The sequence below is a fragment of the Mustelus asterias genome, chromosome 21 (assembly GCF_964213995.1).
Source record: "Mustelus asterias chromosome 21, sMusAst1.hap1.1, whole genome shotgun sequence".
Lineage (NCBI taxonomy): Eukaryota > Metazoa > Chordata > Chondrichthyes > Carcharhiniformes > Triakidae > Mustelus > Mustelus asterias.
Genome location: NC_135821.1, coordinates 32,706,811 through 32,720,061, shown reverse-complemented (window position 1 = coordinate 32,720,061; position 13,251 = coordinate 32,706,811). Strand labels below are relative to the sequence as shown.

The 13,251-nt window shown below is 52.1% G+C and overlaps 1 protein-coding gene across 3 annotated transcripts in view; it reads left to right on the top strand.

Annotated features, from left to right (window-relative positions):
- The window catches only part of col16a1 (collagen, type XVI, alpha 1), a 425,594-nt gene that overhangs the window by 226,894 nt on the left and 185,449 nt on the right, over positions 1-13,251 (top strand). For all 3 annotated transcript variants that reach the window (XM_078237703.1, XM_078237702.1, XM_078237701.1), the window contains 3 exons: positions 2,708-2,752; positions 5,474-5,509; positions 6,764-6,871. In XM_078237703.1, coding sequence (XP_078093829.1) covers positions 2,708-2,752; positions 5,474-5,509; positions 6,764-6,871 — 189 coding nt within the window. The remainder of the gene's footprint in view (positions 1-2,707; positions 2,753-5,473; positions 5,510-6,763; positions 6,872-13,251) is intronic.

Here is a 13,251-nt window from a genome sequence, read left to right as displayed (position 1 = left end):
CCCCACTCTCCCCTCCGCCCCACTCTCCCCTCAGCCCCGCTCTCCCCTCCGCCCCACTCTCCCCTCTGCCCCGCTCTCCCCTCTGCCCCGCTCTCCCCTCGGCCCCGCTCTCCCCTCAGCCCCGCTCTCCCCTCCGCCCCACTCTCCCCTCTGCCCCGCTCTCCCCTCAGCCCCGCTCTCGCCTCAGCCCCGCTCTCCCCTCCGCCCCGCTCTCCCCTCCGCCCCGCTCTCCCCTCCGCCCCACTCTCCCCACAGCCCCGCTCTCCCCTCCGCCCCGCTCTCCCCTCAGCCCTGCTCTCCCCTCCACCCCGCTCTCCCCTCTGCCCCACTCTCCCCTCAGCCCCGCTCTCCCCTCCGCCCCGCTCTCCCCTCCGCCCCGCTCTCCCCTCCGCCCTGCTCTCCCCTCCGCCCCGCTCTCCCCTCCGCCCCGCTCTCCCCTCCGCCCCGCTCTCCCCTCCGCCCCGCTCTCTCCTCCGCCCCGCTCTCCCCTCCGCCCCGCTCTCCCCTCCGCCCCGCTCTCCCCTCCGCCCCGCTCTCCCCTCCGCCCCGCTCTCCCCTCCGCCCCACTCTCCCCTCCGCCCCGCTCTCCCCTCCGCCCCGCTCTCCCCTCAGCCCCGCTCTCCCCTCCGCCCCGCTCTCCCCTCTGCCCCGCTCTCCCCTCTGCCCTGCTCTCCCCTCAGCCCCGCTCTCCCCTCCGCCCCGCTCTCCCCTCTGCCCCGCTCTCCCCTCTGCCCCGCTCTCCCCTCTGCCCCGCTCTCCCCTCAGCCCCGCTCTCCTCTCCGCCCCGCTCTCCTCTCCGCCCCGCTCTATGTCATTAGTTAACAGTTGCAAATGGGTTCATTGTGTCCTCAGTGAGTTTCTAACCCTTCAGGAATGTCCTGGTGTCCTCCGGGATTGAAAGTTCCTCTCCCAGACACTGCTGCACTCAGCTGGGGGTTACAATCAGTGGGCCATTAAAATGCCGTTGTGAATTTTCATTCACTTTGAACGGTGTTTTCAGGGCTGGCCTGTCATTCTGATCTTCTCCTGGGGACACTGGGAGGGTGCGTGGGTGGGAGGAACTGGCTAAGGAACAGTTAATTAGAAAGACTGGTCATCTGCAGAGCAGGAAATCCCGAGGCCACATCTGGGAGCCTCAGGCACGGGCCTGGGCAGACTGAGCAGAATAGAGGCCAGAGATAGAGATGGGGGGGGGGGGCGGGAGAGAGAGAGAGGAGGATGGTGGGTGTAAGGTTAGTTGTGATCACACGAGGGTTCAGCCATTTAGTGGCAAAGGATCAAGAGAGTGAAGCTGTCAATGGCAGAGGGAACACTAAATTCTCTCTTCGGGGGCTGGGGGACGGTATCCCACTTCCCACAAGGAATGCTGTGGAGCCGACGACATCTGTTTCCATTTCATTCACAGAATTCCAGACTTCAGGGAAACCCAACCAAGATGAAATTTAAATCAGGATCCCAAACATTCTGCGGAATTCTGTTGAAATATGTAAATGGGATGCCCCACCTCCCCACGGCAGGATACAGATATTCCAGCAAACCCTCACTGTGGGGGAGGCAGGGCTGTTGAAGCAAAAATACAGTTGTGCATTTATCTAGCACCTTTCACAACCACACAGCGTTCCGAAGTATGTTACAGCCAATTAGATACTTTTAAAGTGTCGTCCTCGTTATAATGTAGGAAACACAGCTGCCAGTTTGTACACAGCAAGATCCCACAAGCAGCAACGTGACAATGAGCAGGTAATCTGTTTTTGTCACGTTGATTGAGAGACAAATATTGGCCAGTTCACTCGGAGAACTCCCCCTTCGAAGTAGTGTCGCAGGATCTTTCACCTCGACCTGACTTGGGGCTTCAGTGACAGTGCTGCACCCGCTCCGTACTGAACTGAAGAGTTGGCCTAGGTTCTTGTGCTGAAGTATCGGGAGTGGGACTTGATCCTGGAATCCTCGGGCTGGGAAATAAGAGCGTGGCCAATTGACTCTTTCTCTGTTCTAACTCGTTTTACACATGTGCTGTGCATGTGTGTGGTGGGGGGTGGGGGACGGGGCTGGGAAATGGTAGTGGGGGAGGGGGAGGGGGGTTGGCAGTGGCAATGATGAAGTAATATTGAGTCCAGTGTCTCAGTAATTTTCTAAAATTCATCCCTTGGCTGTGGGCATTGCTGTCTGCTCCAGCATTTATTGCCCATCCCCAATTGTACGAGATTAATAGGATTCATGGACAGGGTGGCCAGGGAGCAGCTGTTCCCCTTAGTTGGAGGGTCAGTCGCGAGGGGACACAGGTTCCCAGTGAGGGGTGGGAGGTTTAGGGGGGATGTGAGGAAAAGCCTTTTTACCCAGAGGGTGGTGGCAGTCTGGAATGCGCTGCCTGGGAGGGTGGTGGGGGCGGGATGCCTCACATCCTTTAAGAAGTACCTGGATGAGCACTTGGCACGTCATAACATTCAAGGCTATGGGCCAAGTGTTGGTAGATGGGATTAGGTGGGAGGTCGGGTGTTTCTCGCGTGTTGGTGCAGAGTCGATGGGCCGAAAGGCCTCTTCTGCGCTGTATGGTTCTGTGATAGTTGCCCGGGAACTGCTGGGCCATGTTAATTTAAGAGTCAATATTGCTGTGGATGACATGTACTTCCAAAGTTTTATTGAATGAGCTCATAAACTTCATTCTCTCCTCAGTGTTCTCACCTGTCCCTGTCCTTGTCCTCTTTAGGGAGCTGATGGAGATTCCGGACCTGAAGGCATCCCGGGAAAACCTGTAAGTATCACTTTTCCATGAGTTCAAAAGAAAAGTTAATTTCTCACTGATTCCACTAGTCAGGTCATTTCAGGATTAACATCTCCCAGTGAGTGAATATTCAATTCCCGAATCATGCATAGAATAGCAGCCAGAGAGACTATGAGGGTGGCTGCTGAGAGAGTCTGCAACATGCGACGGGACACATTAAAAATCACCATCAGGGCTGTGCACTGAATACAGGAGTTGGGACGTCTTGTTGAAGTTGTACAAGACATTGGTAAGGCCACACTTGGAATACTGTGTGCAATTCTGGTCACCCTATTATAGAAAGGATATTATTAAACTAGAAAGAGTGCAGAAAGGATTTACTAGGATGCTACCGGGACTTGATGGTTTGAGTTATAAGGAGAGGCTGGATAGACTGGGACATTTTTCTCTGGAGCGTAGGAGGCTGAGGGGTGATCTTATAGAGGTCTATAAAATAATGAGGGGCATAGATCAGCTAGATAGTCAATATCTTTTCCCAAAGGTAGGGAGTCTAAAAACTAGAGGGCATAGGTTTAAGGTGAGAGGGGAGAGATACAAAAGGGTCCAGAGGGGCAATTTTTTCGCACACAGGGCGATGAGTGGCGGCACAGTAGCACAGTGGTTAGCACTGCTGCTTCACAGCTCCAGGGTCCCGGGTTCGATTCCCGGCTCGGGTCTCTGTCTGTGTGGAGTTTGCACATTCTCCTCGTGTCTGCGTGGGTTTCCTCCGGGTGCTCCCGTTTCCTCCCACAGTCCAAAGATGTGCGGATTAGGTTGACTGGCCAGGTTAAAAATTGCCCCTTAGAATCCTAAAATGCGTAGGTTAGAGGGATTAACGGGTAAATATGTGGGGGTAGGGCCTGGGTGGGATTGTGGTCGGTGCAGACTCGATGGGCCGAATGGCCTCCTTCTGCACTGTAGGGTTTCTATGATTCTATGATTCTATGAGTGTCTGGAACAAGCTGCCAGGGGCAGTAGTAGAGGCGGGTACAATTTTGTCTTTAAAAAGCGTTTAGACAGTTACATAGGTAAGATGGGTGTAGAGGGATATGGGCCAAATGCAGGCAATTGGGACTAGCTTAGAGGTTTAAAAAAAAGAGGCGGCATGGAAAAGTTGGGCCAAAGGGCCTGTGTCCATGCTATAAATCTCTATGACTCTATGAGAGGGGGCTTTATGCATTATTTTACATTATTACATTCCAAGGCAGCGGTTACAGCTGACTTCTCTATTCACTGTCATTTAGCCTCTTCATCTGTGGGAAGAGGTACAGAATTAACTTTTTGCTTCCATATGGCTCTCTGTAGCTGGAGAGGGTTGGGAATAGTTGGAGAGAGGTTGGAGAAGGTGGAGGAGAATAGAAGGTCACATATTCCTGAGCATCATTTGGGCAAGTCTCAGGCAGTTAATCACTGTGGTCTGGTTGGTGCTCTCAAGGATATAAATATCTCTTCAATAAGGAAATGTGGGACATTGCTTCTGTTGAACTCACCATCCACAGCCCGCCTTCCCATAGAATCCTTACAGTGTAAAAGGAGGCCATTTGGCCCATCGAGTCTGCACCGACCCTCTAGAGTAAGCATCTCACCCAGGCCCACATCCCCACCCTATCCCGTAACCCCGCACATTTCCCATGGCTAATCCCTCTAATTTACACATCCTTGGACACTAAGGGGCAATTTAGTATGGCCAATCCACCTAACCTGCACATCTTTCGGACTATGGGAGGAAACTGGAGCACCCAGAGGAAACCCACACAGACACGGGGAGAACGTGCAGACTTCGCACAGACAGTGACCCAAACCGGGAATTGAGCTGGGACCCTGGCGCTGTGAGGTAGCAGTGCTAACCACTGTGCTACCATGCCACCCCTGCCACTGCCCCCACCATGATAAAATCCAAGTGCCCAGTCAGACCCCTCACCGTGCCTCCTCCCCTGGCGTGTGATTTGAGCTCCAGAATAAGGCTTACCCCCGCCCAGAACCAGTGGTGTTCCCACCTGAATCACACAGGCTCCTCAACTCTGGCTTTACAATTCAGATTATTCTGTGAAACAGTAACATGAGTGAAGAATGTAGGTTTCAGCGTATGTACATCACATTAACCATACCTCCCCTCTGCTGGCTCTCTCCTGCTGAGGGAACAGGATATACTGGGATGGTGCTGAAGTGTCTGGGACATTGACAGATAGCGAATCTGAGCACCGGTCCCCGTTAGGAGGTCCTTATAGGACTGCCTGAGTTTTGTCCCTGTGCCTGAGACATTGCTGTTCCTCTTGTCCTGAGCTGGACTGATTTTATTTAACAATGGAGTGAGTTGTTCAGCCGCTCCAGAGGGCACTGTGAGTGTAACGTGCCGTGTGAAACTCTGTGACACCTGCACCACCCCAGGCTGGAGCCTTTTCTGAGCTATTTAGGTTTTTGCTGGTGCCAGATTAGATTTATTGGATTTAATTTCACAATTTCTGCTGGTGATCACTGAACCTCTGTGCTCAGAGATGTCAGTTCAGCTCCATGACTGTACCCATTTCCTGTCAGCGCAGGTTGTCACAGATGTCCTGCACTGTATAGAAATCTGAGAAAGTAATCCTGTACATGTGTGATCTGATCACTGTTACTGCTCCTGACATTGGGAAACAGCTGTTACTATCTGTGTTTAATGTTTGATCCTTTTCTCTGACTCTCATCAAAACCTGCTCTTTTCTCTGTTTTCAGGGTAAACCTGGGGTACCGGGGCTAAAGGGGGAAAAGGTGAGTTGCTGCGATTCTAACCAGCTGGCAGACTCAGTGGGGGTTACTCCAGTGATGTACAATTGGTCCCCGTGAGGTAGAATCAGCCCAATCTGAAGAACATGAAGTGATTGAGAGCTGTGTTTACGTAGCTCAGTGCGTTACAGAGTCGAGAGACATCAGGATCTATCAGGACCTGAGCTGACCAAGCTGCTCGTGTCTGTTCACAGGACTCAAGTGAATCGCCAGTTAATTTCCACAACCTGCACAAAATTAAGCACAGTTAATGTACAATTACCAGGGTGTATCTCAGCCAAATCTCCACTAGAGTGATGTGTAAATACATCACCCCCACCACATCCCCCCACCAACCAAGGAGCATGGTTGGTACCCAGACCCCACCGGGTACAATATACACTCACAGCCATTATTAAATATGGAACCCTTGGTAAAGCACGTTTGTGTCTTGATAGATTGAGAACAAGGGGATTATGTGTGAAGAAGGGGGAGGAGGGTGTTCTGTTTTGTACTTTGGTGATATGCAGAGATGATACACCAGTTTGTATGTGTGTTAGAGCTTTAATCACAATAATTTAAAGTGTTTTCTCCCAAACTTACAGCAATGAGCCCCAGGTCAGTGTCTCTCTCTCTCTCACTCACTCTCAGTGATCACACCCAGGCTTTAATTAATCATACACTGTAAGTAGTCAACCGACATACACAATCAATCACCAAACAAATGAACATTGCAGAGGTGATGCGCATCAATTGGACACGAGGCACAAAGCTTCGGTAAAAGAAGGCTTTTATTAACTAACAATGGAACTATCAGAACTTTAACACACTATCCCAGACTGAAGGGGTCCCGCCCGAGCAGGGGGTCTTATACCTCTCCCAGGAGGCGGAGCCCGACTGGGATGTGCCACAACAGTAGCAACCACAGGTGTATCAATCCCACCCTAGCCCAACAACAACATTAGAACAACCCAACAACAACATTAGAACAATCCCACAGTGGGAACCAACGATGGTTCACCACAAGAGGGTACAAAGGGCCCTGAATACTTCTGTTATTCAGGACTGAAATAACTCTTAGCGTCTCTGTGTGTCCACTGCCCACTCACCAAAGTGTTCACCATCTCCCCGCCACACACCCAATTTCCAGCTTTTAAATTCATGGCTCCTGCAACGTAAACTCTTCAGCTCAGTTCCTTCATGTTGTTTTGTGGTCTCAAAGTGCTGACATTTCTGAGACTGGTTTGTGATTGTCCACAGGGAGATCAGTGTGGGGTTTGCCCTACACATCAGGAGGGGACTGGAGATGATGCCAAAGTCCCAGGAGGTCACATTCGGGAAGCTGACCCTGGGGGGTCTGGGAAACCGGTGAGTGTATGCCTCTGAATGTACTTTTAAAAATTCTTCCACAGGGTGTGGGCTTCATTAGTGAGGTCAGTATTTATTATCCATCCCTCGTTGTCCTTGAGCAGGTGGTGCTGAGCTGCCATTTTGAACCGCTGCAGTTCATGTGGTGTAGATAAACCCACAGTGCTGTTAGGGAGAAAGTTCCAGGATTTTGACCCAGTGACAGTGAAGAAATGGCGATATATTTCCAAGTCAGGATGAGTGACTTGGCGGGGAATTTGCAGGTGGTGGTGTTCCCATGTACCTGCTGCCCTTCTCCATTTAGATGGTTGAAGTGATGGGTTTGGAAAGTGTTGCCTAAGGAGCCTTGGTGAGCTCCTGCAGTGCATCTTGTAGATAATACACATGGCGGTTACAGTGCAACGGTTGTGGAGGGAGTGAATTTTTATTGTGGTAGATGTGATACCATTCGGGTGGGCTGCTTTGTCTTGCATGGTGTTGAGCTTCTTGTCTGTCATTGGAGCTGCACCCATCCAGGCAAGTGGAGAGTATTCCATCACATTCCTGACTTGTGCCTTGTAGACGGTGGAGAGGCTTTGGGGATCAGGAGGTGAGTTACTCACTGCAATCTTCCCAGCCTCTGACTTGCTTTTGTAGCCACAGTATTGATATGGGTAGTTCAGTTGAATTTCTGGTCCATGGTAACTCCCCAGGAGGTTGATAGCGGGCTATTCAGTGAGTGTAATGCCATTGAATGTCAAGGTGCAATGGTTAGTTTTTCTACTTATTGGTGATGGTTATTGCTTGGCCCTTGTGAGGTGCAGATGTTATTTTCCACTTGTCAGCCTGATGCGCGATATAACTCACGAGGCTAGAGATGCTCGAGGAAATAAAGGCTTTTATTGACTACTACAATAGAGCTACCATATATAATACACGATCCCAGACTGAGGGGTCCCAGACAGAGCAGTGACCTTTATACCTCTCCCAGGAGGCAGAGCCCGACTGGGATGTACCATAATAACTATATTACAGGTAGAACAGCCCAACCCTAACCCCAACAGTAACATGTAGAACAGCCCAACCCTAACCCCAACAGTAACATGTAGAACAGCCCAACCCTAACCCCAACAGTAACATATATACAGACTCATAGTACTGGCCAGACCCTGGCTCAGTACTACCTGGTGGGAACCAACGATGGTTCACCACATTCACCCCTCCTTTGAAGACAAAGAACTGCGGGGTACAACAAAAAACACAGAACAATTGGTCATCAGTCTATACGTTCAGACGGTCAGGGGGACCGCACCGTCGTTGTGACCTCCTCAACACCGGCGATGACACCAGTGTAGGCACTCGCGGTGGCGTTCTCCCCAAGGCAGTGTCCAACGGCTCCTCCAATGTCTCACGGGCCGGTTGACCCCAAGGTGGTGACAATCCGCTGAACTCGGACACGCCTTGAAGTGGCGACCATCTCCTGGACTCAGGCATGCTGTACACGGGAGTAAAAGGGTTAAGTGATGGTCCCGATGCTGCCCGCGCCGTGTCAGGAGGGGAAACAATAGTTGGGGGGTCTCTAACAGGAGGTATGGGAGCGACAGGGGTTTCTACGTCCCCTGCTGGCGCCAGGTCTCACCCGTCAGGGTATGCCACATAGGCATACTGAGGGTTGGCGTGGAGGAGATGGACCTGTTCAACCAAAGGGTCGGACTTGCGGGTCCTAACATGTCGCCGCAGGAGGACAGGTCCTGAGTACGTCAACCAAGACGGTAATGAGGTCCCAGAGGAAGACTTCCGAGGGAATGAAAACAGTCTCTCATGGGGAGTAGCGTTGGTTGCCGTACACAGGAGTGAGCGTATGGAGTGGAGCGCATCAGGGAGCACCTCTTGCCAACGGGAGACTGGAAGGCCTTTTGACTTCAACGCCAGTAAGACAGCCTTCCAGACTGTAGCATTCTCATGTTCCACCTGTCCGTTACCCCTAGGGTTGTAGCTCGTGGTTCTACTAGAGGCAATCCCGTATGAGAGCAGGTATTGCCTCAAGTCATCGCTCATGAACGACGAGCCCCTATCGCTGTGGATGTAACAGGGGTAACCGAACAGGGTGAAAAGATCACGAAATGCCTTGATAACCGTGGCAGCGGTCGTATCAGAACAGGGAATGACAAAAGGGAATCGTGAGTACTCATCAATGATATTGAGGAAGTACACATTCCAATCTGTCGAGGGAAGGGGGCCCTTAAAGTCCACACTCAGTCTTTCGAAGGGACGAGTGGCCTTAACGAGTTGTGCCCTGCCAGGTCGGTAAAAGTGCGGTTTGCATTCCGCGCATACCCGGCAGCTTCTAGTTATGGACCTGACATCCTCCACCGAGTAGGGTAGATTCCGGGCTTTTACGAAGTGGTAGAGCCGAGTGACCCCCAGATGGCAGAGGTCATTGTGGAGAGCCTGCAATCGATTCTCCTGCACACTAGCGCATGTTCCACGCGACAGGGCATCCGAGGGCTCGTTGAGTTTCCCTGGACGATACATGATGTCGTAATTATAGGTGGAGAGTTCGATTCTCCACCTCAAGATCTTATCATTCTTGATCTTGCCCCATAACGTGTTATTGAACATGAACGCCACGGACCGCTGGTCCGTGAGCAGGGTGAACCGTTTTCCCGCCAAGTAATGACGCCAATACCGGACGGCCTCCACAATGGCCTGGGCCTCCTTTTCCACCGCTGAATGTCGAATTTCGGGGCCTTGGAGGGTGCGAGAGAAAAAGGCGACGGGCCTGCCCGCCTGGTTAAGTGTGGCGGCCAGGGCGAAATCAGATGCATCGCTCTCCACCTGGAAGGGGATGGACTCATCGATAGCGTGCATCGTGGCTTTCGCGATGTCGGCTTTTAGTTTTTCAAAGGCCAAACGAGCCTCTGGTGCTAGGGGAAAAGAGATAGACTTGATGAGTGGACGGGCTTTGTCTGCGTAATTGGGAACCCACTGTGCGTAGTAAGAGAAGAAGCCTAAGCATCTTCTCAGTGCTTTTACGCTAGTGGGCAGGGGAAGTTCGAGGAGGGGACGCATACGGTCTGGATCAGGGCCAATGGCCCCGTTTTCCACCACGTATCCGAGGATAGCTAGGCGGCGCGTGCGAAATACACACTTCTCCCTGTTGTAGGTCAGATTCAGGCGAGATGCAGTGCGTAGGAATCTAAGAAGGTTGGTATCGTGGTCCTGCTGGTCATGGCCGCAGATGGTGACGTTATCCAGGTACGGGAAGGTAGCCCGCAGTCCGTTATGGTCCACCATTCGGTCCATAGCACGCTGGAAGACCGAGACCCCATTGGTGACACCAAAAGGAACCCTTAGAAAATGGTACAAGCGATCATCCGCCTCAAAAGCCGTGTATTGTCGGTCCTCTGGGCGAATGGGGAGCTGGTGGTAGGCAGACTTTAGGTCGATGGTGGAGAACACCCGGTACTGCGCAATCTGGTTGACCATGTCAGAAATGCGCGGGAGGGGATACGCATCCAGCTGCGTGCATCTGTTAATGGTCTGACTATAGTCAATGACCATCCGGGGTTTGTTCCCACTCTTGACCACCACGACCTGCGCTCTCCAAGGACTAGCGCTAGGTTGTATGATCCCTTCCTTGAGGAGCCGCTGAACCTCAGATCGAATGAAGATCCGATCCTCAGCGCTGTAACGCCTACTCTTAGTCGCGATGGGCTTGCAGCCTGGCACGAGATTCTGGAATAGGGAGGGTGTGGTAATCTTAAGCGTCGAGAGGCTACAGGTGGAGCGCGTTGGGCAATTTGGAGGCTGCTGTTCTCCCACTAAAAGCGGAGGGAGTGGCCCACCGTACTATAGGGTTACACTCTTCAAGTGGACCATGAAATTTGTTCCGAGGAGTATTGGCGCGCAAAGGTGCGGTAACACCAGGAGCTTGAAGCTCTCGTAAACCGTGCCCTGCACCGTTAGATTTACCATGCAACTCCCTAGCACGGTGACAGACCGGGACCTTGACGCCATCGAAATTGTCTGCTTGACGGGCTGGATCTGGAGGCCACACCGCTTCACGGCATCTGGGTGAATAAAGCTCTCCGTACTCCCGCTGTCAAACAGACAATAAATCAAGTGTTTGTTTACCTGTATGTCCATCATGGACTTATCGAGTCTGTGAGGCTTTGCCTGGTCCAGGATGATCGACGCCACCGTTGGTTCTTGAGCGCCACTGCAGGCAGCTGAGATGGATGATGGCGACCCCTGCTGGTCAATCGCGGTCGGTGCCGACCAAAATGGCTGCTCCCATAGGTCGCACGTGGGCGATGGCGCCAAAATCAGCGACCCCTGGTGGTCGCGCGTCTCTTGCAACTCCGTCATCTGGAATGGCGACGTCCTGGCCTCGCACGTGGAAGAAACCCTTGACGATGCCGACGACGAGGAACCCGGCTCCAGGGAGTCACACGCCGCACTGCTGTTCTTGGATGTAAGTTTGGATCGACATACCTTCGAATAATGCCCCTTCTTGCCGCAGGCGGAGCACAACACCGCTTTAGCGGGACATCGCTGCCGAGTGTGCTTCACTCCCCCACAGAAGTAACACCACGGGCCGCTTGGAGCTGCTGCCGTCGTCAGGCCCGAGGGTGGGCACGCCATCACGCAGCTTTTCGGACCCGCTGGATGAAGTGGGGTCTGTGACTGCCCCTGCCACGCTGTCTCCACGTGGTCGTCGGGATACATCGCCAGGCTTTTGGAGGCCGTTTCTAGCGTATCCGCTAGCTCTATAGACTTAGTGAGATCGAGATTACCTTGCTCCAACAGCCGAAGTCGGATATAAGACGATCCGATTCCCGCCACAAACACATCTCGAGCGAGGTCGTTCATGTTCTGGTCTGCCGACACTGCTTTGCAGTTACAGCCCCTGGCTAGCTGTAGGAGCTCGCACGCATACTGTTCCGTCGTTTCGCCGGGCTGCCGTCGTCGAGTGGCTAAGAGATATCAAGCATGCATCTCGTTTGGCGGTTTAATGTAGCGCTTCTTAAGAAGCTCGAGGGCCTCTTTGTGGTCGGTGGCCGCACGGATCGCTAAATATACAGCGTCGCTTACCCTCGCGTGGAGGACCCGGAGTCTGTCGTCATCTGTGGTGACCGCTGCGGAGGCTTCGAGGTAATCCCGAAAACATTTCAACCAGTGGTCGAAGGTGTTGGAGGCGCCCGCCGCATGTGGGTCCAGCATAAGACGTTCGGGTTTAAGCATTTGCTCCATGCTCTCTGTATCGTTTTTTTTTTCAACGACGAGAGTTCAATTAGTAGTCAATAAAATTGATGTGCGATATAACTCACGAGGCTAGAGATGCTCGAGGAAATAAAGGCTTTTATTGACTACAACAATAGAGCTACCATATATAATACACGATCCCAGACTGCAGGGTCCCAGACAGAGCAGTGACCTTTATACCTCTCCCAGGAGGCGGAGCCCGACTGGGATGTACCATAATAACTATATTACAGGTAGAACAGCCCAACCCTAACCCCAAAACATTAACATGTAGAACAACCCAACCCTAACCCCAACAGTAACATATATACAGACTCATAGTACTGGCCAGACCCTGGCCCAGTACTACCTAGTGGGAACCAACGATGGTTCACCACACAGCCCAAGCCTGGATATTATCCAGATTTTGCTGCATTTGGACATGGACTGCTTCAGTATCTGAGGAGTTGCAAATGGTACTGAACATTGTGCAATTATCCCCACTTCTGACCTTATGATGGGAGGAAGGTCATTGATAAGGCAGTTGGAAATGTTTGAGCCTCAGACACGAACCTGAGAGACACCTGCAGTGATGTCCTGGAGCTGAGGTGACTGATGATGTGAGAGGATGGGCGCTTTCATGGGTATAGAGTCATAGATGTTTACAGCATGGAAACAGGCCCTTCGGCCCAACTTGCCTATGCCTCCATTTTTTTAACCACTAAGCTAGTCTCAATTGCCCGTGTTGGGCCCATATCCCTCTATTCCCATCGTACCCATGTAACTGTCTAAACGCTTTTTAAAAGACAATATTGTGCCCGCCTCTACTACCACCTCAGGCAGCTTGTTCCAGACACTCACCACCCTCTGTGTGAAAAAATTGCCCCCCTGGACCCTTTTGTATCTCTCCCCTCTCACCTTAAACCTGTGCCCTCTAGTTTACCTTTGCATTAGACTCCCCTCTCAAAATGGTAGATTACATAGCAGTGAATGTAGACCTTCACAGATTTATTAAGCTTCTGTTTGAGTTCCCCTCCTAAAGGCATCTCTTTGACAGTTATTTGCTGAATCACAGTAAGGTGCTGTGATATTTTAGTATGTGTGAGGTGAGGAGACAGGCCCCATTTGACCTTCAGCTCAGACCAGGGCTGAAC